Source organism: Somniosus microcephalus, chromosome 27 (assembly GCF_052327205.1).
Source record: "Somniosus microcephalus isolate GS21.2 chromosome 27, FLI_Smic_1.0, whole genome shotgun sequence".
In the NCBI taxonomy this organism is placed as follows: Eukaryota; Metazoa; Chordata; class Chondrichthyes; order Squaliformes; family Somniosidae; genus Somniosus; species Somniosus microcephalus.
The window spans coordinates 411,441-433,736 of NC_141013.1; the positions used below are offsets into that span (position 1 = coordinate 411,441).

At 45.4% G+C, this 22,296-nt stretch overlaps 1 protein-coding gene across 1 annotated transcript in view; it reads right to left on the reverse strand.

The window, feature by feature from the left end:
- Window positions 1-22,296, reverse strand: part of LOC147099836 (aminopeptidase N-like) — an 84,670-nt gene that overhangs the window by 34,174 nt on the left and 28,200 nt on the right. Inside the window, exons 7-14 of the mRNA XM_085968267.1 lie at window positions 18,262-18,405; window positions 17,615-17,680; window positions 17,446-17,511; window positions 15,182-15,357; window positions 14,116-14,192; window positions 10,994-11,127; window positions 5,540-5,595; window positions 1,598-1,745 (exon numbers count right to left, since the gene is read on the reverse strand). Of these exons, the coding sequence (XP_085824393.1) occupies window positions 1,598-1,745; window positions 5,540-5,595; window positions 10,994-11,127; window positions 14,116-14,192; window positions 15,182-15,357; window positions 17,446-17,511; window positions 17,615-17,680; window positions 18,262-18,405 (867 nt within the window). The remainder of the gene's footprint in view (window positions 1-1,597; window positions 1,746-5,539; window positions 5,596-10,993; window positions 11,128-14,115; window positions 14,193-15,181; window positions 15,358-17,445; window positions 17,512-17,614; window positions 17,681-18,261; window positions 18,406-22,296) is intronic.

Here is a 22,296-nt window from a genome sequence, read left to right on the forward strand (position 1 = left end):
TACATTCATATCCAAGTCATTAATGTAGACCACAAACAGCAAGGGACCCAGCACCGATCCCTGTGGTACCCCACTGGCCACAGGCTTCCAGTCACAAAAACAACCTTCGATCATCACCCTCTGCCTTCTGCCACTAAGCCAGTTTTGTATCCAATGTGCCAAGGCACCCTGGATTCCATGGGCTCTTACCTTCTTGACCAGTCTCCTGTGCGGGACTTTATCGAAGGCCTTACTGAAATCCATGTATACCACATCCACTGCGTTACCCTCATCCACACACCTAGTTATCCCCTCAAAAAATTCAATCAAATTAGTCAGACATGATCTTCCCTTGACAAAGCCATGTTGACTATCCCTGATTAATCCTTGCCTCTCCAAGTGGAGACAAATTTTGTCCCTCAGAATTTTTTCCAATAATTTTCCTACCACCGATGTTAGGCTCACTGGCCTGTAGTTCCCCGGTTTTTCCCTACTTCCCTTCTTGAACCTCTTGCATCCCTGTCTGGATCAAGGCTGTGATGAGGTCCGAGACCAAATAGTTCTGGTGGAAGGTTATTGACGATTAAAAAAGCTAGGTTGGATTTATCCTGGTAAATCTTCCACAATGTCAAGTGGATGCCAGTGTTGTAGCTGTCCTGGAACAGCTTGGCTATACCAGTGGCTATTTCTGGGGCACAGCTTATCAGCACCACAGCTGGGATTAGTCAGAGTCCAGAGTCCAATGGACTCAGACACTGCTTAATATCATGTGGAGTGAAGCGAATTGGCTGGACACTAGCATTGGTGATGGTGGAGATCCTGGGTGGTGGCCCAGTAGGAGAATCAATTTGGCAATTTTGGATGAAGAGACTTCAGACTTGTCTCTTCAACTTACTCACTGGGCTCCACCATGGGTGAGGATGGGGATGTTCATGGAGCCTCCTCCTCCTGTTAGTTGCCTGATTGGCCATCATCAGTCTCAACTGGAAGTGGTCGGGCTACAGAGCTTTGGAGAGGCCTGTGTCCTGCAACCCTGGGAAAATACAATACTGGCTGAGTTCACTGCATCGTTTAAGCAGTCCTATCTTTTATTATGGTTTTCACTATCTTTTATTAGTGTTTTGATTTGCTACAAACAAGGTCTATCATTGTTCCCTATTTGATGTGACTAGATTGTATTACATGATCTTTCTTTCTTGTTGTTTTTACTTGTAGTTTTGCATTTTGTACCTTAGCCTGAACAGCAGTCACTTTATAAACTGCTGAAGTACAGAGTGGATTTAAAGAGATAGGCACCAAACCTAAACAAGACAAAAATAATTCATTTCATCACACAGTAAATTTCATTTTTTAAATTTGGAAATATATTTGATTGATTATTTTCCAATGGAGAGTGGAGGAATACTTTGAACAGAAAATACTCTCTCTAGCCAACTCCTCTCCTTTAATATATTGCATTTAGGTTTTTCTGCAATGTATTCCATTGCAGTGATGACAAATCCATTTTATATAATAAAGAGGCATTTGTTTGACTTGCTACAGATCACAACCATAAAAGCTCAGAAAGTACTGACAGAATTCAAAACAGCTGGAAATGAGCGTTTCCAGAATTCCTTACCTTCATGTGTCCAAAAACCTCACTACGGTCAAACATGATCTTAATGTAAGCCAAATTATCCAGGGCAGCCTGCCAGGGAATATAGTCGAACTCTTTGACCAGATATATTGTGGTGTTCAGTGCCGCTGTGGTGGGACGGTACTTTGCCCTGTCAAGGACAAAGAGCATTAGTCCATTGGATATGGAACAAAGTGCCTTCTAGAAACAATCGATTTGCTGTAATTCTCCTTTTCACTGTTTCACTGCTGCAGCAATTTATATACAATTTGATCTTCAGTGGAGTAACTTGTAAAACAAGACAGACAGAATATATTCAAAGCGAAAGCACACCCTCTCACACAGTGGCTAGCTGACATGAGAACATAAGAAATAGGAGCAGGAGTCGGTCATTCGGCCCCTCGAGCCTGCTCCGCCATTCAATAAGATCATGGCTGATCATCGACCTCATTTCCACTTCCCTGCCCGCTCCCCATAACCCTTGACTCACTTATCGTTCAAATATCTGTCTATCTCCACCTTAAATATATTCAATGACTTCGCCTCCACAGCTCTCTGGGGCAGAGAATTCCACAGATTCACGACCCTCTGAGAGAAGAAAATCCTCCTCATCTCCATTTTAAATGGGCGACTCCTTATTCTGAGACTATGCCCCCTTGTTCTCGATTCCCCCACGGGGGGAAACATCCTCTCTGCATCTACCCTGTCGAGCCCCCTCAGCATCTTATATGTTTCAATAAGATCACCTCTCATTCTTCTAAACTCCAATGAGTATAGGCCCAACCTGCTCAACCTTTCCTCATAAGACAACCCCTTCATCTCCGGAATCAACCTCGTGAACCTTCTCTGAACTGCCTCCAATGTAAGTATATCCCTCCTTATATAAGACCAAAACTGTACGCAGTACTCCAGGTGTGGTCTCACCAACACCCTGTACAGTTGTAGCAAGACTTCCCTACTTTTATACTCCATCCCCCCAGCAATAAAGGCCAACATTCCATTTGCCTTCCTAATTACTTGCTGGACCTGCATGCTAACTTTTTGTGTTTCATGTACAAGGACCCCCAGATCCCTCTGTACTGCAGCATTTTGTAATCTCTCTCCATTTAAATAATAATTTGCTTTTTTACTGACCTTTCACTGGGACACTGTGGGGAGGGCTGATAGAACTAGAACTATTCCTGTTGATCATTTTACAAAAGAACAACTTGTATTTATATAGCACCTTTAATATATAAAAACATCCAAAGGTGTTTCACAGAATTTGGCGGAAAACAGACATCAAGCCAAAGAAGAAAAGATTTGGAGGGACGATCAAAAGCTCGGTCAAAGAGCTGGGTTTTAAGGACTGCCTTAAAGGTCGAGAGAGGTGGGTCGCAAGGTTTAGGGATTTTGGGAGAGAATTCCAGAGTGGGCTCTAGGTGGATTAAGGCACGGTCATCAATGGTGGGGCAAAGGGAAATGTGGATGTACGGGAAGCTAGAGTATGAGGAATGGAGAGTTTGTGAAGAGAGGTTGTGGGGCTAGAGAAGGATACAAAAATCAAGAGAAGAAGGGCAAGGTGGGTTTAAAAAAGACAAGAATGTTAAATTTGTGCTGTTGGAGCACTAGGTCAGTAAAAATGGGGGTAACTGTGAGCAGGACTTAGTGCGGGATCAGACTCAAGCAGCAAAGTGTTGAATAAGATGGAAGGTGGAGGATGGAAGGCGGGAATGTAGAGCATTGGATTGGCAGAGTGGAGTCTGGAGATCATGAACCATGTAGGAAGCTTCAGCAGCAGATGGGCTGTGGTGTCGGCGGCAAATGTTATGGAGAGCTTCTCTCGTTTTGTGCTCATGCTGATTTTTTCACTAAAATGATTACCAGGAGATGATGATTAGCCTTAAAGTTTCCTGTGGAAGCTGCATTCGCCAGGGAGCCTCAAACCTTTCAGGACTCACCCAAAGACTTTTACTTCCCCTCGTGTCTCACTAACCATGGATATGGACATTATATCATTTTCACTTTAAATAAAGGCTGCACATTATCTCGGTATGAAGAGTGAATTCTTCTACCAACAGATTGCAGTTTTAACATTTATCAGTATTTCAAATAGTTACGACTGTATTTTTAGGGCCATTTAGAATGAACGTCATTTTACAAAAAGATTGATTTACGTACAGAGTTTGTACAAAATGTTAAACCTGTCACTGAATTACTCCTTGCAGTAAACACATACGGTCAGTTTATTCTTCATTCTAAGAGTAGCTTGTTCAAGGGCTGTCAATGGTAAAAGATTTAATTGCCATTGTCAAAGATGATGCTCCAATAACAATGACAAACAAAGTTATTCAGCACCATTACACTGAAATACCCTCTGGGCATTGAGCAACTTGGGAAAGTCTTCTATTGTTGGCTAAAGCCAAATACCTGTTATTGAATTACCCATTCCGCAGTGAGTGAGTGAGTGAGGGACTCGCAGTGAGTGAGGAATGGATGTGCAGTGAGGGTGGGACTTGCAGTGAGTGACATTCGCTCCATGTTCACAGTCTCTCCCCACTCTGTGTCAACATTGCCGGAGCCCAACTTGACAATGCAATGAAGCTCTATTCAAAGCCACAAGTGTTCCCTTTCTTATTTTTGATTGTTCCCTTTTTCTTTAATTTATTTTCTCTTTCCCATCCTCACTGCATTCCATTACTGATACATGTTCCACAGTTTGGAAACCACCACATTAATTTATTAACTTATTCTTAGCTTCTAAGTATAAACTGGATGATATTGACTTTATGATTAATACATATGGCTTATTGATGGATAATTAAATGCCATTTACAAGTCTAGTCTGTGCAACCTGTCCTCATAATTAAACCCTTTTAACTACCGGTATCATTCAGGTAAATCTGCGCTGCACTCCCTCCAAAACCAATATATGTCTGAGCTCCACTCATTCAATGAGCGCCTCCCCCTCATTCCGAAGTAACGTTTACTACAAAAATAACCTGTGTGTGTGAGTTTTTAAATTAATTCAGTCCCAGGATATGGGCGTCCTTTGGCAAGGACGACATTTATTGCCCACCCCTAGTTGCCCGGAGAAGGTGGTGGTGAGCCACCTTCTTGAACTGCTGCAGTCCGTGTGGTGAAGGTACTCCCACAGTGCTGTTAAGTCGGGAGTTCCAGGATTTTGATCCAGCAACGATGAAGGAGTGGTGAAATATGTCTAAGTTAAGATGGTGTGTGACTTGGAGAGGAACTTGGAGGTGCACCGCCTGCCCTTGTCCTTCTAAGTGGTGGAGCTCGCGGGTTTGGGAGGTGCTGCCGAAGAAGCCTTACTGAGTTGCTGTAGTGCATCCTGTAGATGGTACACACTGCAGCTGCGGTGGAGACAGTGGATGTTTAACCTGGTGGATAAAGTGCCAATCAAGCGGGCTGCTTTGTCCTGGATGGTGTCGAGCGTCTTGTGTGTTTCTAGAGCTGTACCCATCCAGAGAAGTGGAGAGTATTCCATCACGCTCCTGACTTGTGCCTTGTACATGGTGGAAAGGCTTTGGAGAGTCAAGAGGTGAGACACTCGCTGCAGAATACCCAACCTCTGACCTGCTCTAGTAGCCACAGTATTTATGTGGCTGGTCCAGTTAAGTTTCTGGTCAATGGTGACCCCAGGACATTGATGGTGGGGTGATTCGGCCATGGTAATGCCATTGAATGTCAAGAGGAGGTGGTTAGACTTGTCATTGCCTGGCACTTGTGTGGCACGAATGTTACTTGCCACTTATCAGCCCAAGCCTGAATCTTGTCCAGGTTTTTCTGCGTGCGGGCATGGATTGCTTTCTAATAGAAAACACTTTGAATGTTTACAAAAGCACCAATATTGTTTACTGGTTTCACGTTATTTAATGTTATCTTTCACTGTATGATCACATTTGTTGTTTTTAGATGCCACATAAGAAGTTTTAAGCAACTTACCGTGCGAGATTGAAGGAGTCAGCAATTATCTGGGCTCGGTTTATGACTGGAAAAACCTATAAAAGATAGATTTCAAGCATGGTTCACACAATTACACTTTAAAAGCTGAACTGAATCTCTAGAGCAGGTACTCTGTGTTAGATTACAATCTCAGTCGTTCTATTCTTCAGTGGGATTTAACAGAAGCAAATAGCAGCGATCACAATAGTGTCTGAGTCCTTGCTCAGGGCTGGCATGTATTGTGGGTGTAAGGTGGCGATGGGAGATGAGGACTTGGAAAATCTGCTCTTCCACTTTGCCTCTATCAGATCTGAAAATGCACTGCGATAAAAGTTGAGAAATGCTGTGTTTTCAGAATGATAATTCAGCAGCTGGAGTTTTAAGAATGAAGATGCCCTCTTTCAGTTTTGACCTTGTAAATTTAATATTTAAAATCTTACAACTGAACGCATTTCCAGTAAATTTTGCGATTGTAAATTCCTATCTTTATATTATAACAGAAACTTGTCACACTGGAATTCCACCTCCGACAAATGGAGGAGCTGCAGCCATTGGTTCAGTCGATGATAATACCTATTGGTCCCTTAAAAACAAAAGAAATAGACTCAGGAGTCGACCATTTGGCCCCTCAAGCCTGCTCCGCCATTCAATAAGATCATGGTTGATCTTTGACCTCAACTCCATTTTCTTGCCTGATTCCCATAACCCTCGATTTCCTTAGAGTCCAAAAATCTATTGATCTCTGCCTTGAATGTATTCAATGACTGAGCCTCCACAGCCCTCTGGGGCAGAGAATTCCAAAGATTCACCGCCCTCTGAGTGAAGAAGTTTCTCCTCATCTCAGTCTTAAAAGGCTGACCCCTTATCCTGAGACTGTGCCCCCTGGTTCTAAACTCTCCAGTCAGGGGAAACAACCTCACAGCATCTACCCTCTCAATCTCCCTCAGAATCTTATATGTTTCAATGAGATCATCTCTCATTCTTCTAAACTCCACAGTGTATAAGCCCAATCTACTCAATCTCTCCTCATAGGACAACCCTCTTATCTCCGGGATTAATCTAGTGAATCTCCGTTGCACCAGCTCTAAGACAAGTGTGTCCTTTCTCAGCTAAGGAGACCAAAACTGTGCGCCGTACACCAGGTGTGGTCTCACCAAAGCCCTGTGCAATTGTAGTAAAACTTCCTTACTTTTGTACTCCAACCCCCTTGCAGTAAAGGCTAACATGCCATTTCCCTTCCTTGCTGTACCTGCACGCTAACTCTCTGTGTTTCCTGTGCGAGGACACCTAAATCTCTCTGAACACCAACATTTCATAGTTTCTCACCATTTAAAGAATATTCTGTTTTTCTATTCTTCCTATCAAAGTGAATAACTTCCCCTTTATCTACCCCGCTAGTTACATCTTCAAAAAACGAATACATTTGTTAAACACGATTTCCCTTTCATAAAACTATGTCGACTCTGCCTAATCATGTTATGATTTTCTAAGTGACTTGATACCATTTCTTTAACAATGGATTCCAGCATTTTCCCAACGACTGATGTCAGGCTAACTGGCCTGTAGTTCCATGTTTTCTCTCTCCCTCTTCCTGAATAGCGGGGTTACATTTGCTACCTTCCAATCCGCTAAGACCAATTTTGGAAGATCAAAACCAATCTCTGCAGCCACCTCCTTTAGAATCCTAGGATGTAGGCCGTCAGGACCAGGGGATTTGTTGGCTTTTAGTCCCACACTCTTATTAGCTGCTTGGTTCCCCAGTATTTTTGGTATGCTTTTTGTGTCTTCTACTGTGAAGACAGATACAAAATATTTGTTTATAGTCTCTGCCATTTCCTTATTCTCCATTATAATTTCTCCTGTCTCAGCCTCTAAGGGACCAACGCTTACTTTTGCTACTCTTCCTTTTTACATACTTGTAGAAGCTCTTACAATCTGTTTTTATATTTCTTGAATGCTTATCCAGAATCCTCTCCCTGTCAATTTCAGAATTTCTGACTATATCACCACAGAAGGATTTTGGTTTAATCTGAAATAAAACGGTGTTAATTTCACTCATAAGGGATTAAACCACAGACCAGGCAGGTCCAGGGGAGAAGGATTAGATCTTCATCAACCAGGGACTTCCATATTCCACTTCAGTTTGAGACAATGGAAGTTCCCTGTGAAGATTCACACAAGGTGTCGAATTTCCGATTTATTTGAGGCCAGCAGGAGTTAGTTTCTGGCAGTCCTCAAAACAGGGTGGTCACCATAGTAACTGCAAGCTCGGCTGGTGAGTCTCGACATTGAGTTGGGAGGGGGTCAGATGTTAACCCTTTGGCTTCCTGTCCATCTGGGAAATAGGAAGGGGGAAAAGGATATAATGGTCTTTGGAGATCATCGGATGGAAGAATTGTTAAGGAAGTTGGACAAAGGGAGGGAGCGTCCTCCTAGGTTATAGCAGCCAGGTTCCTAGCCCACCAACATGGGCAGTGTTGCGTATTTTGTTATTTTCTATGTTACAAGGAATGCTACAAAATAAACCGTATTTCATTGCAATTGTTACTCTGTTCATAAACTATGGTTTGGCAAATAAATATTGAGTCAATAGTGAGGTAATCCTGCTGCTTTATAAATCATTGGTGTGGCTGCGCTTCGAATCCTGTGTACAGTACAGAAAGGACATTGCAGCTATTGAGAGGATACAGAGGAGAGCAACCAGACTGATTGAGGGAATGGAGTGGTTGGATTATCAGGAGCAATTATGTTCAAAACTATTCTGCGGAAATAATGGCCCAGATATTGATGAGGTGGGTTTTCTGAGCGGGCAGTGGAGATTTGGTCGGGAAACCCGGAAGCACTCTGGAGCAGGCTGCAGGAGCAGGTACGGAGCCTGCAACTTCTAGTGGGAGCTTGGTGGGGGTGGAGGGGGGGGGGGGGAGCGGGGAGGTTCCAATCCCAGGGAAGCAGGTAAACTTGGGAGGGGGTGGGGGAAGCACTCCTGGTCCTCCTGGCCCATAAGCAGTGCTGTAAAAGCACTTATCTTCTCCCCAAAGCTGTCCCCACCTCACTTCAGCTGCCTGGTTTCCTGAGGCCTGGGAAACTCGTCCGGCCAGGGTTAAACCTCTAAGGGAAGTTAAATGTGAGGCTCCCAGCCTCATTATAATACTTAAATGGAACCCGCCTCCTGAGAGCGGGTTGGCTGCCTTCCCCTTGTCATGCCTCCATTAAACCCGCATGTGGGTGGGTTAGAGGCAATGTTCCCCATCATTTTGTTTGGCCCATTCACAGGTTCGCCCGTGAACTTCAACATAGGGAAAGCCAGTCCCGGGCTGCACAGGACCGCCAGACAGCTGTGCAGCCGCGCAGCTTAAAGGAAACATTGGTTAGGGGGGGGGTTAGGGTCGGGATTGAGATTTAAAACATTTTTACATCTCACCTGACCCAACACACCCATTTCTGGGGGTTAAAAGTCATCCCTTTCAGTGAGCGAGTGGTCAACTAGGAACAGGCTCCCTAGGGAGACGGTGGAACAATTAGTGTTGATTCATTCAAATGCAAATTAGGTAGATCTCTTTCAGAATATAATATTTTGGGATCCAGTATCTGAGTAATTTGAGCTGTGATGTGTGGTGAGTGCAGCGTGCTCGGGAGGAACAGGTAACTTTGGACCTCTGGTTCGCAAAGCTCTCCACCACTGGGGGTCTTCCTCACCTCATGTCTGGGTCTGTTGTAGACTCATTGATAGAGATTGATCGCTGTGATTGGTCAACAACCCCATTATCGTCGGATCATGCAACTCCCAGGAGGGGAGAAGGTGAACGAGAGGGACCGCGGTCTTTGTTCGTCCAGCGATTCCTAAACCAGCTCATTGATTTAAACTAAACTGTTAATCGATGTGCTTTTTGGAAGATTAGAGATTACAGTAGCAAATTGTTTAATTGTTATAGCCGCCAGGTCACAATATCAACGATCTTGGGCAATAAAGCTAAATTTCTGATCAGAAAGGATGTGGGTCGATTTAGGGGAGAGACAGGTGATGGTGTTAAAATATTTTAAACTGGTTTAAACAGTCACGGTATCCCAGCATGTGGAGGAAAGGGGGAATGTATAAACCAAGACAGAGAATGAGAAACACCCAGGTCAAGAGACAGCCCATATCGCGATAAGGGACCGTTGCTAAGACACCACATACCACAGTAAGAGATAGAACAAGGCAGTCAGAATAATGCAAGGTCACATGGCTTTTGCATTAAACAAAGCTTGTAGAACAGAGATGAAGGCCGCAAGATTAGAAGTGGGGAAAACACCTCAATACGTGGCCTCAGCCAATGTGCACCAACACATACTGTTGTGCGTAGGTGCAGCCCAAGGTAGCCGAATAGTATAAGGATGGGACTTTTTTCCTCTTGTTCAGAGCGCTCTTGGGATAGTTGGAAGTCCATCCACAAAAGATTACAAATCTGATCAATTGAACGAGACTTCGTGAAGACAAACAGGTTGTATTAATGGCTGGTCATTTAATATAATACTGTAGGACAGTTATATAAAAACTAGTACTGTTAATAGTCAATGTATATGCAAGACCAGTTCTGACGAAGTGTCATCGACCTAAAACATTAACGCTGTTCCTCTCTCCACAGATACTGCCTGACCTGCTGAGTATTTCCAGCATTTTCTGTTTTTATTTCAGATTTCCAGCATCCGCAGTATTTTGCTTTTGTATATTAAAGCTTGTTGTTGAAAACCACTCGGGCCTGAATCACGTGGAGGTTATTGTTACTGGACTAACAACCCTTTGTTGCAACCACAACCACGGGAAATCCGCTAACAGACGGTATATAGTGAAGGCTCAACATTTATCATATTCTACTCTGTTGACCATGGCATTAACCCAGGTACAGTAATGGAGCTGAACTTAAACTACCCAACCAGAAGAAATCGGACAGGTGAGCAGTTAAAAATGAGCGGCTTCCTTTCCCGCTTGTAACCTGACCCTTTCCTGATGTTGCTGATTTTAACTGGAAAGTTTTGCAGGCGGATGAGGTCCTCCCCCCCAACTACCCCCCACCCAGTCCACCTGCCTGCACCCCCACCCCCGCTGCATGGACCCTGCCCCCCACCTCCAACCCACCCACCCATCCCATGCCACCCCTGTCCTCCCGCCTGCAATGGTCTCCGGCTGCCCCGGACAGGCGGGAACTAACTTACTGGAGCAGGTTCATAGCGGAAAGTCTCTCCCAGTTAAAATCCCTCATTGATGTCTCAGATAAAGCAATGGAGAGGAATTCGGTACATGCTGGTTAAACATTCCTTCAGTAACGTCATCAGCAGTAGCTTCTACTCTTATAGCTTCATAACCAAGGGAGTTACTTGTTTCTCCCATTTGAAGTTTGGTTTTGAAGGCATCGACTGTTCTGTCAGCTCTTTAACAACAAGCACAGCGAAGCAAAGGATAAAGATTGTACTCACTGTGTGATTTCTTTTCAATTGCTCGACGAGATTGTTCCAGTTCCTCTCATCGTAATTCACTCTGTAATATCCCATAACATTAATGTTGGCCAAGAACCAGTCATCGCCGCTGTATTTCATTTCACTGAAAGTTTCTATAGTGGGATTTAAAACAAAGCCATTATGACAAGAACTGAATGCGTCATGGGGCAATCTGATTGTAGCTGTTCTAATTCTTTTACTTATTTGTTTGACCAAATGTCATCACGGTGGAGAATGTCACTTTCTGTGGAACTGTGGATGATAGCAGATGTCGAGTAAAGCTTCCTCAACACCCACCAACTAACCTTAGAACATCCTTCTCAAACTTAACTTCCCAACAGCCAAGAACTAGAGTGAGTGTTGCGAAGCTATCTGACCTCAGAAACATCACAGGTAAACACACCATGTCCTCATCCCTCACTCCATCTCGCTCCATCAGTTAGGAGTTGGAATTCAAAGCTGCCTTTTTGGACTAACTGGATGTGGGAAAGACTTTGCACTTCAAACATACCCTGGACCATTCCCGTCTCCTTTAAACTATTTCCTTTTTTGACATTTTTCTTGACAGTTGCTGCTTTGCTCATTCTAGATTTTTCTACCCAAAAGCTTGGTAAGTATATAAATTCAAATACTATAGACGAAGAAGTTTTATAAATATCAAAACAGAAACAAATTGTAGATGCTGGCAAAATAATTATTCCACTTGAGAAAACTACATTTTCAAAACTTTCAAAACCTAACTTTCAGAGAAGGTGTGACACATTTTTACAGGTCTGAGGATCTGTGGAAAAGAGAAAGTCATGCAACTCAATCTTTAACTAATGTACCTCCGATTGTGAAGACTATGTTTGCGGAATTGGTTAGTTTACTGTCCTTTCACCTCAAATTCCACCCAACATAAAAGTCTCTCACTCTCCCCCTAATGATGTAATATGAAGATAAGCAGCGGGAAAATTCCAGACTCAGTCTGTTCGGATCTAGCGATTGCGCTGGGATTGGTCTCCGTACCCTCGACTATTAGCGATTCCCACCTCGATTACTATCCACTGGCTACAGCTGGAATGTGCAAAAACAAGGACTTTACACAAGGAGGTGAGCAGGCTCAGCGACAGCACTCTCACAAGGTCGTGGGTTCAAGTCCCCCTCCAGAGACTTGAGCAGAAAATCTCGGCAGACACCTCAGTGCAGTACTGAGTGAGTGCAGCACTGTCAGAGGGGCAGTACTGAGGGAGTCTTGTACTGTCGGAGGGTCAGTACTGAGGGAGCGCTGCACTGTCAGAGGGGCGGTACTGAGGGAGTCTTGTACTGTCGGAGGGTCAGTACTGAGGGAGCGCTGCACTGTCAGAGGGGCAGTACTGAGGGAGTCCTGTAATGTCGGAGGGTCAGTACTGAGGGAGTGCAGTACTGTCAGAGGGGCAGTACTAAGGGAGTCCTACACTGTCAGAGGGGCAGTACTGAGGGAGTCTTGTACTGTCAGAGGGGCAGTACTGAGGGAGTCTTGTACTGTCAGAGGGGCAGTACTGAGGGAGTCCTGTACTGTCGGAGGGTCAGTACTGAGGGAGTCCTGTACTGTGGGTGTCCAGTACTGTCGGAGGGGCAGTACTGAGGGAGCGCTGCACTGTCAGAGGGGCAATACTGAGGGAGTCCTGTACTGTCGGAGGGGCAGTACTGAGGGAGCGCTGCACTGTCAGAGGGGCAGTACTGAGGGAGTCTTGTACTGTCAGAGGGGCAGTACTGAGGGAGTCTTGTACTGTCAGAGGGGCAGTACTGAGGGAGTGCCGCACTGTTGGAGGGTCAGTATTGAGGGAGTGCCGCACTTTAAGCGGGCAGTACTGAGGGAGCACTGAACTGTCAGGGGGTCAGTACTGAGGTAGTCTTGTAGTATCAGAGGGGCAGTACTGAGGGAGTGCCGCACTGTTGGAGGGGCAGTACTGAGGGAGTCTTGTACTGTCAAAGGGGTAGTACTGAGGGAGCGCCAGACTTTCAGTGGGGTACTATTGAGGGAGTGCCGCACTGTCAAAGGGGTAGTACTGAGGGAGCGCCACACTGTCAGAGGGGCAGTACTGAGGGAGCGCTGCACTGTCAGAGGGGCAGTACTGAGGGAGCGCTGCACTGTCAGAGGGGCAGTACTGAGGGAGCGCTGCACTGTCAGAGGTGCAGTACTGAGGGAGTCTTCTACTGTCGGAGGGTCAGTACTGAGGGAGTGCCGCACTTTCAGAGGGGCAGTACGGAGGGAGTCTTGTACTATCGGAGGGGCAGTACTGAGGGAGTCTTGTACTGTCAGAGGGGCAGTGCTGAGGGAGTGCCACACTTTCAGAGGGGCAGTACGGAGGGAGTCTTGTACTGTCAGAGGGGCAGTACTGAGGGAGTCTTGTACTGTCAGAGAGGCAGTACTGAGGGAGTCCTGTACTGTCGGAGGGCCGTACTGAGGGAGTGCCGCACTGTCGGAGGGGCAGTACTGAGGGAATCCTGTACTGTTGGAGGGGCAGTACTGAGGGAATCCTGTACTGTTGGAGGGGCAGTACTGAGGGAGAGCTGCACTGTCAGAGGGGCAATACTGAGGGAGAGCTGCACTGTCAGAGGGGCAGTACTGAGGGAGAGCTGCACTGTCAGAGGGTCAGTACTGAGGGAGAGCTACACTGTCAGAGGGGCAGTACTGAGGGAGAGCTACACTGTCAGAGGGGCAGTACTGAGGGAGCGCTGCACTGTCAGAGGGTCAGTACTGAGGGAGAGCTACACTGTCAGAGGGGCAGTACTGAGGGAGAGCTACACTGTCAGAGGGGCAGTACTGAGGGAGAGCTACACTGTCAGAGGGGCAGTACTGAGGGAGAGCTACACTGTCAGAGGGTCAGTGCTGAGGGAGCGCTGCACTGTGGCAGGTATCTGCACTAAAATGGTGACCGTCACACAACTCAGATTTACACATTAAAGGGTCCTGACTCGGGCGGGGGTCCAGTAGCCCAGGGGTGTGAGGAAGGGGTGAGTTTGCGGGACAGGTTGTTAGTCATTTTCCACCAACGCCCAGTTTCCATCAGGTGAGAGGCCTCAAAATCTCCGCCTCTTTTATCTCTCTGTAATGTGTCGAAGTCAAGAATTCCTACCTTCGGGTGTCAATAACCAAGTTAGATTCTCTGCTGTATTTCGTTTCCTCCATGTAATTGGCACATACCAAGTATAACTGAAACACAAAGAACAATATTTGGTCAGACACACCTGTCACCGGGCAGGACAGCTTGTTGTTCTTAGCACAACATTTACTTAAGGAGATTGTACCTCTGATTGTGAAAGTTGGGGTGCAAGCCCCACTCCAGGGGGTGTCCGTCTGACCAACTGTGCCAGCAATAAGCCCGGTCAATCTGGGGACTAGGCCCCAGGAACATACACACAGCGAGCTCCAATATCAACGTCCTGCAGCCCGGCCCAGCCAGGGAATATCGGGGGTGGGGATCCCACACTATTCTGCTGGAGCCAGGGCAGACACTTACGCCAACATAAATTGAAACTTACATTTTCAGGCCTCTTCTGTTCCGCCACGTTTCACTGAGGGAACATCCACAGGCAACACTCCACCCAGTCAGCATTTAAAATGGCATCAGGGACGCACGTATATTATACGAATTGTTATACCAATTATCCGAATTGCATAGATTAATGAGGAGGTGCACGAGGGGTGCAACACTGCCATCCACTTCCTTCAGATGAGATGTTAACCTGACCCCTTGTCTGGTGATGCTAACTATCCTTTGGCTTTATTTCAATAAGAACTGGAATCACCAATGGATGAGGGGCTCGTTCATTTCATTGCTCCATTTGAGACCTGACTGTGTGCGAATGACTGCCGCATTTGCTAAAATAACAACAGTCAAAGTTCACATACCTCAAAGTAATTCATTGGATTTAAAGAGTTTGAAGGTGGGTCAGTGCAAGATTCTTTTATTACTCCTTAAATATAAAAACCTCATAATTTTTAACTCCATTTGTACAAAGTGAATTTTTACATCAGGAATTGTGTACAAATTGTTTACTGGAAAATCACAAATTTTTGTTATTTTATCATTTATAAGCTTCATATAAAAAGAATTTAACAATGTCACGTTAAATTATTATATAGTATCAAAATATTAAAATATGGCCCTAACTGACCATCAATTTACTGAACAGACTCACTTAAACTCTGAAGGACGCGTCACAGTTGAATTTGGATCAAGAAGAAAGTGTTTCTGTTTAACAAGTCCAATTTCCGTATTTACAGTAACGACTGGGAAACCCATCTGTAGCGTCCATCGATTCATAATGATGTTAACGGAATGCGGTAACGTGATAGAGCCAGAGGTAACGACAGCCTGAGAGAGAAAGTCGGTGCTCAGTTACAAGACCCAGAATAAACGGCCCGATATTTACGGGGCCGCGTGTTCGGAGCGGGGTGAGTTATGGGCAGGTTTCCCCAAATTCCTGCAGCTTTCAACGGCATCACATCTTCTCAATTTTTTCTCCAGGCTTCCCACCCGACGGGCAGATTGACGGGTGGACTCCCTGTCGGGCGGGAAAGCCTGTGGCAAAAGGGCGCGTCAGAGGAACAGGGGGAGAGTGGGGGGCGGAGAGTGGGGGGGGGAGAGTGGGGGGGGAGAGTGAGTGGGAGAGTGAGTGGGGGGGGGAGAGTGAGTGGGGGGGGAGAGTGAGTGGGGGGGGAGAGTGGGGGGGGAGAGTGGGGGGGAGAGTGGGGGGGAGAGTGGGGGGGGAGAGAGAGAGGGGGAATGGTGTTTGGGGGGGAATGGTGTTTGGGGGGGAGATGGTGTTTGGGGGGAGATGGTGTTTGGGGGGAGATGGTGTTTGGGGGGAGATGGTGTTTGGGGGGAGATGGTGTTTGGGGGGGGAGATGGCGTGTTTGGGGGGGAGATGGCGTTTTTTGTGGGGGGAGATGGCGTTTTTGGGGGGGGAGATGGTGTTTGGGGGGAGATGGTGTTTGGGGGGGGAGATGGTGTTTGGGGGGGAGATGGTGTTTGGGGGGGAGATGGTGTTTGGGGGGGAGATGGTGTTTGGGGGGGAGATGGTGTTTGGGGGGGGAGATGGTGTTTGGGGGGGAGATGGTGTTTGGGGGGGGAGATGGTGTTTGGGGGGGGAGATGGTGTTTGGGGGGGGAGATGGTGTTTGGGGGGGAGATGGTGTTTGGGGGGAGATGGTGTTTGGTGGGGAGATGGTGTTTGGGGGGGGAGATGGTGTTTGGGGGGGGAGATGGTGTTTGGGGGGGGAGATGGTGTTTGGGGGGGGAGATGGTGTTTGGGGGGGGAGATGGCGTGTTTGGGGGGGGAGATGGTGTTTGGGGGGGAGATGGTGTTTGGGGGGGGAGATGGTGTTTGGGGGGGAGATGGTGTTTGGGGGGGAGATGGTGTTTGTGTAGGGGGGGGGGGGGGGAGAGTGTTGCCCGGAGATCGGTGGGGTGGGGGGTCAGACAGATCGTGGTGGGTGGGGAACGCGGTGTTTACAAGTTAGCTTGTTGGGCTGCAAAGGCACTTACCTCATGGATTCAGCTCTTCTCGCCTCCTTTTACCTGCTGGGTTTGCCAATGGCCGGGAAACCCAGCCAACATCAGTTAACAATAAATGTTAAAATGGAGGCACGCAACCTCCTTAGAAGATTTTACTGACTGACAGATTGGTCACTCTCCCCCCAACCCCATCTCATCTCCTGGGAGCGGATTGGTCATACCCACCCCTCCCCCCCGCCCCCCCGGTCACACCTCCGTCAAAACCGAAAGTGGGCTGGTTCAAGACGGATTCGGAATTTTTAACATTTTAACTTTTTACTTGACCCAAACCCTCCCATTTTTGTGGGTTAAAATTACCTCCAATGTGTCCATCCGTGTTCATTATCATATAACTGATCACAATCTATCCTGGATTTATAGCTTAGAATTAACAGTTAACATAACAAATTGGAGATCCACAAAGATCCATCACCTTTAGATGGAGATCTGTCGAGATCTGGTTGCATTTAGATGCTGGGAAGTGAGTAAACAATAAAAGGAGGCAATAGTTGGATAATGATATCGCTGCACTGCCACCGTCAGAAGCCGAGAACCAGAATTCAATTATGTTCTGTGTTTGACATTAAAGGAATTGGCGTGCTTTGTTCAAAAGACTTCCTGAGAACAGCTTAGTGAACTAAGTAAGCAAGAGAATGAAAGTTTATCACACCTGATCTGAAATTGCCAATTTTGGCCAACTTGTTTGAAGAGAATTGCTGAAGACTGAAAAAGCAGATTCTGAATTTACCCGCAGTTGATCCTGGCACCCCCAGGTCTGTCACTAGCCACTATTCCAAGCAGTTTTGTGCTTTTTTTTAAATGGAAGTTTACAGCATCTGTATTTTCAGTCATAAATATTATTATTAAATCCCTTCTTGTTTTTAATTATTTGTTTTAAGATACATACCGTCTCCAGATGATCAAAGAGATCAGAATACACTGTGTTGCCATAAGAAAATTGTTGGAGATAGGTCTATAAGGCAAGAAAAAGTAGTCAAGAAATTCAGGAAATTTCAGCAACTGAAATATTTCAAATTAATTGACACCATCAAATAAAATGCAACATTCAGACTTACATTGAGCCCTTTCACAAATACTTGCTCCGTGAGAAAGTTAGAAAGCATTCGAAGAACAGATGCTCCCTGCAAGGAAACCAAAGAGAAGTTTGTTAGAATGACAATGATCCAGTTACACAATGCAGTGGGGAAAGAGTTAAAATGACATCGCTGGCAGTTTCACTGAATAGTATAAAAAGACAGGGGCTAACATGAAAGGCCACATCCATACGGACCTTTGAAGACTAAAAGGCAGTTTAATGGAGTATCTCTGGAGTTTCAACTGCCCGTCAGAACTTTGTTGCCTAGGTTGCATCCCAAGGTATCTTTTAATCAGCAGTTTGAGTGATTGATTGAGGAGGCAGCTTATATATGTTTATATTAAGATTCGTAACCAATCCGTGTGGGTGCATGTGGGCCAGGATCCAATCAGGTGGCCGGAATGAATTGTGCATGAGATGGCCATGTGTGTTGTAATATATAAAAATGTAGTGTTTGCTGCACCAATTTGGAAAAAGTCTGGCTAAGACAGAGCAGACTGTCTCCCCACCGGTGCAATAAAGACAACTTGACTATCGATCTAAAACCTCGTGTCGAGTGCTGGTTTAAAATACTCCACAACACACAGCGTACAACATGCTGCAAGAAAGATTAAACTGAGCACTTGCCTTACTGTACGAAATAGCATCAAAAAGCTCATTGATTTCCGCAGGTGTGTTAATCTCATTTTCTTTGGAGGAGAGAGGATGAGATGAGGCTAAAGCATCGACAGCAAACACTCTGTAAACATCGTCTAGGACAGTTAGATCTTTCTGTAAAAAGGGACAATGATTGTATACGAATTAATGAGCAAGTAGACTTGTCTCTCATCTTGGTACAGTGTGAAGAGGATTCCTGTGATGGAAGCAATTTAGAGGAACTTAAATAATTATTTATCAAACAAACTTGTATCAGATGGTAAATTTAAATGATTAGTAAATTGTACTCGACTCAGGATATTTGAAGTGAGAAAAATATAAAGGATCTCTTCCTTTAAAATATTTCACAAAAATTGTCTATGTGGTTGATAGTGAGGAAGAAAGCTGTAGACTGCAGGAAGATATCAACAAACTGGTCAGGTGGGCAGCAAAGTGGCAAATGGAATTCAATCCGGAGAAGTGTGAGGTAATGCATTTGAGGAGGGCTATCAAGGCAAGGGAATACGCAGTAAATGGTAGGACAGAAGTGTAGAGGAACAGATGGACCTTGGACTGCATGTCCACAGATCCCTGAAGGTAACAGGACAGGTAGATAAGGTGGTTAAGAAGGCATACAGGATACTTTATTTTATTAGCTGAGGCATAGAATATAAGAGCAGGGAAGTTATGCTTTAACACCAGTTAGGCCACAGCTAGAGTACTGTGTACAGTTCTGGTCCCCACATTACAGGAAAGATGTGATTGCACTAGAGAGGGTACAGAGGAGATTTCCAAGGGTGTTGTTAGGACTGGAGAATTTTAGCTATGAGGAAAGATTGGAGAGGCTGGAGTTGTTTTCTTTGGAACAAGGAGGCTGAGGGGAAGTTTGATTGAGGTGTATAAAATTATGAGGGGCTTAGATAGAGTGGATAGGAACGAGCTGTTTCGCCAAGCAGAGAAGTCAACAACCAAGGGGCAGAGATTTAAAGTAATCGGTAGAAGGATTAGAGGGGAGTTGAGGAGAACTTATTTCACCCAGAGGGTGGTGGGGGTCTGGAACTCACTGCCTGAAAGGGTGGTAGAGGCAGAAACCCTCATCGCATTTAAAAAGTACTTGGATATGCACTTGAAGTGCCGTAACCTACAGGGCTACGGACCAAGAACTGGAAAGTGGGGTTAGGCTGGATAGCTCTTTGTCGGCCGGCACAGACACGATGGATCGAATGGTCTCCTTCTGTACCATAAATTTCTATGATTCACATTTTGAATGCGTATTCATGCTGATGATGGTGACAGAGGTCAGTGTTGGGACATGGCGTGTCCTCCATATAAATGGCCACAACAAGCACTCCTGGTTCCAATATTGCAAGGGATAGTCCCGGAACAAAACTTGCTCAGTACTACAGGCTGGAGATCACTGTGAACAATGATATTGTGAGGTCGCACCTTGTTAGTATTAAGTCCCTCTCTGGTGTTATTTTATTTTAAATAGTTAATTTCACCTTTAAAATAAGACAAGGAAGAATTTGATACAACTATATGAAACATTTGGACAACTCAGTCACTTCCAACCTTGCCCCATGACTCCAGCTTCAGAACTGCAGCACGGAGAATATTGGATTTTGGTTTCTCAGAACCACATTGATAAAACAGGAGCTGCCTTAAGCCACAGATTCACACTCACTGAGAACTCAATTGAGTCTTCTCAAACTCAGGGCCCAGAAACCATGGGCTAGATTTTGCAGTGAGCTGCGAAGGAACGGAGCCTGCCATTCATTACACTTGCTCTTGCTCATAGATTTTCTGTGGGGTTTTGCACAGCAAGTTGCTGTCAGCAGGACAGCCAAACAGTGCAGCACCCTCTACAGGGCATCTGGGACCTGTGCAAACAGAGCAAGCAACTGTGTATCTCTCTAACCAATCAGTTTGAAGAATCGTTAATGTGGTGCACAGAGTCTGAACCAGGATGCATCAGTTAGAATATTTTATTCAATGTCAAATCAGGTTCAGAAAGCGAAATAAAATGAGGGAAAGAAAGACAAGATTAACAGAGAGAGAAGAAAAAGGGACAGAAATAAAAAGTTAAAAAAAATTATTTTAATTTGTTTCTCTAAATCTTCAACAGTAATTAAAAGCATGAGACGCCACACTTGTAAAAGTTAATTTTCAGGGCCAGAGAGGTTGTTTGGCAGTAATTAAGACTTACCACATCGTTAAATGGGTGCTTGGGCCTCAGCTATTTACAATTTATATTAATGACTTAGATGAAGGGACTGAGTTCAATGTATCCAAGTTTGCTGAAGATACAAAGCTAGGTGGGAATGTAAGCTGTGAGGAAGACAAAAAGAGCCTGCAAAGGGATATAGGTAGGTTAAGTGAATGGGCAATAAGGTGACAGATGGAGTGTAATGTGGAGAAATGTGAGATTATTTTCTTCAGTAGGAAGAATAGAAATTCAGCACATTTTTTAAATGGTGAGAAAGTATTAAATGTTGATTTAGGTCCTCGTACAGGAAACACAGAAAGTTAGCGTGCAGGTACAGCAAGTAATTAGGAAGGCAAGTGGCTGTTGGTGTTTATTGCAAGGGGGTTGGAGTATAAGAGTAAGGAAGTCTTGCTCCAATTATACAGGGCCTTGGTGAGACCACACCTGGAGCACTGGGCACTGTTTTGGTCTCCTTATCTGAGAAAGGATGTACTTGCCTTAGAGGCGGTGCAGCAAAGGTTCACTATACTGATCCCTGGGATGAGAGGGTTGTCTTATGAGGAGAGATCGAGTAGATTGGGCCTATACTCTCTGGAGTTTAGACGAATGAGAGGTGATTTCATTGAAACTTGCAAGGGTAGATGCTGGGAGGTTGTTTCCCCTGACTGGGGGCATAGTCTCAGAATAAGGCGTCGGCCATTTAAGGCGGAGATGTGGAGGAATTTCTTCAGAGGGTTGTGAATCTTTGGAATTCTCTACCAAAATGGGCTGTGGATGCTGAGTCTTTGAGTATATTCAAGGCTGAGATAGACAGATTTTTGGATTCTAGGGGAATCAAGGGATATGGAGATCGGGTGGGAAAGTGGAGTTGAGGTCGATGATCAGCCATGATCTTATTGAATGGCGGAGCAGGCTCGAGAGGCCATATGGCCTACTCCTGCTCCTAATTCTTAAGTTCTTCTGTCTAGACAGACTAGCTGCAGGAAGGATGTTCCCGATGGCGGGGGAGTCCAGAACCAGGGGTCATAGTCTGAGGATAAGGGGTAAGCCATTTAGGACTGAGATGAGGGGGAATTTCTTCACCCAGAGAGTGGGGAACCTGTGGAATTCTCTACCACAGAAGGCAGTAGAGGCCAATTCATTAAATATATTCAAGAAGGAGTTAGATATATTTCTTAAGGCTAAAGGGATCAAGGGATATGGGGAGAAAGCAGGGACAGGGTACTGAATTTGGATGATCAGCCATGATCTCATTAAATGGCGGAGTAGGCTCGAGGGGCCGAATGGCCTACTCCTGCTCCTATCATCTATGTTTCTATTAGATTGGAAAGGACAAGCTCTAACTTCCTGTGGCGAGTTTAGTCCGTATCTACAACGCCAGTACAGGAACTTCACACTGTTCAATTTATTTCAACAGGGTGCTAGACAGTGAGATCCCGTTTCTGCACGGTTTACGGCGGAGCGCTGCATCTCGGACAGCAATGTCCGGATTTTCACATTTATCAACACATCTGTTCGCCGAAGTTTCTGTCCAATTTGTGCATAAACAACGATGAGCACTGTTAGACTCACAGCAAAATCTGGGCCAGTCACCTCATCAGCGCAGCTAGATCCAAGGCCATATTCCAGCACTGAAGGCAGACTATAAGCCGCATAATCACACAGTTCCCCCTCAAACTAATTCAGTCCTTCTTAAAATATGTAATCATTGGTTTCAAGATTAAACCTAGGCCTGATCACCAACAACGATGAGTCAGCCTACAGGGAGGAGGTCCAGCATCTCGTGAAGTGGTGCGCCGACAACAACCTGGCCCTTAACA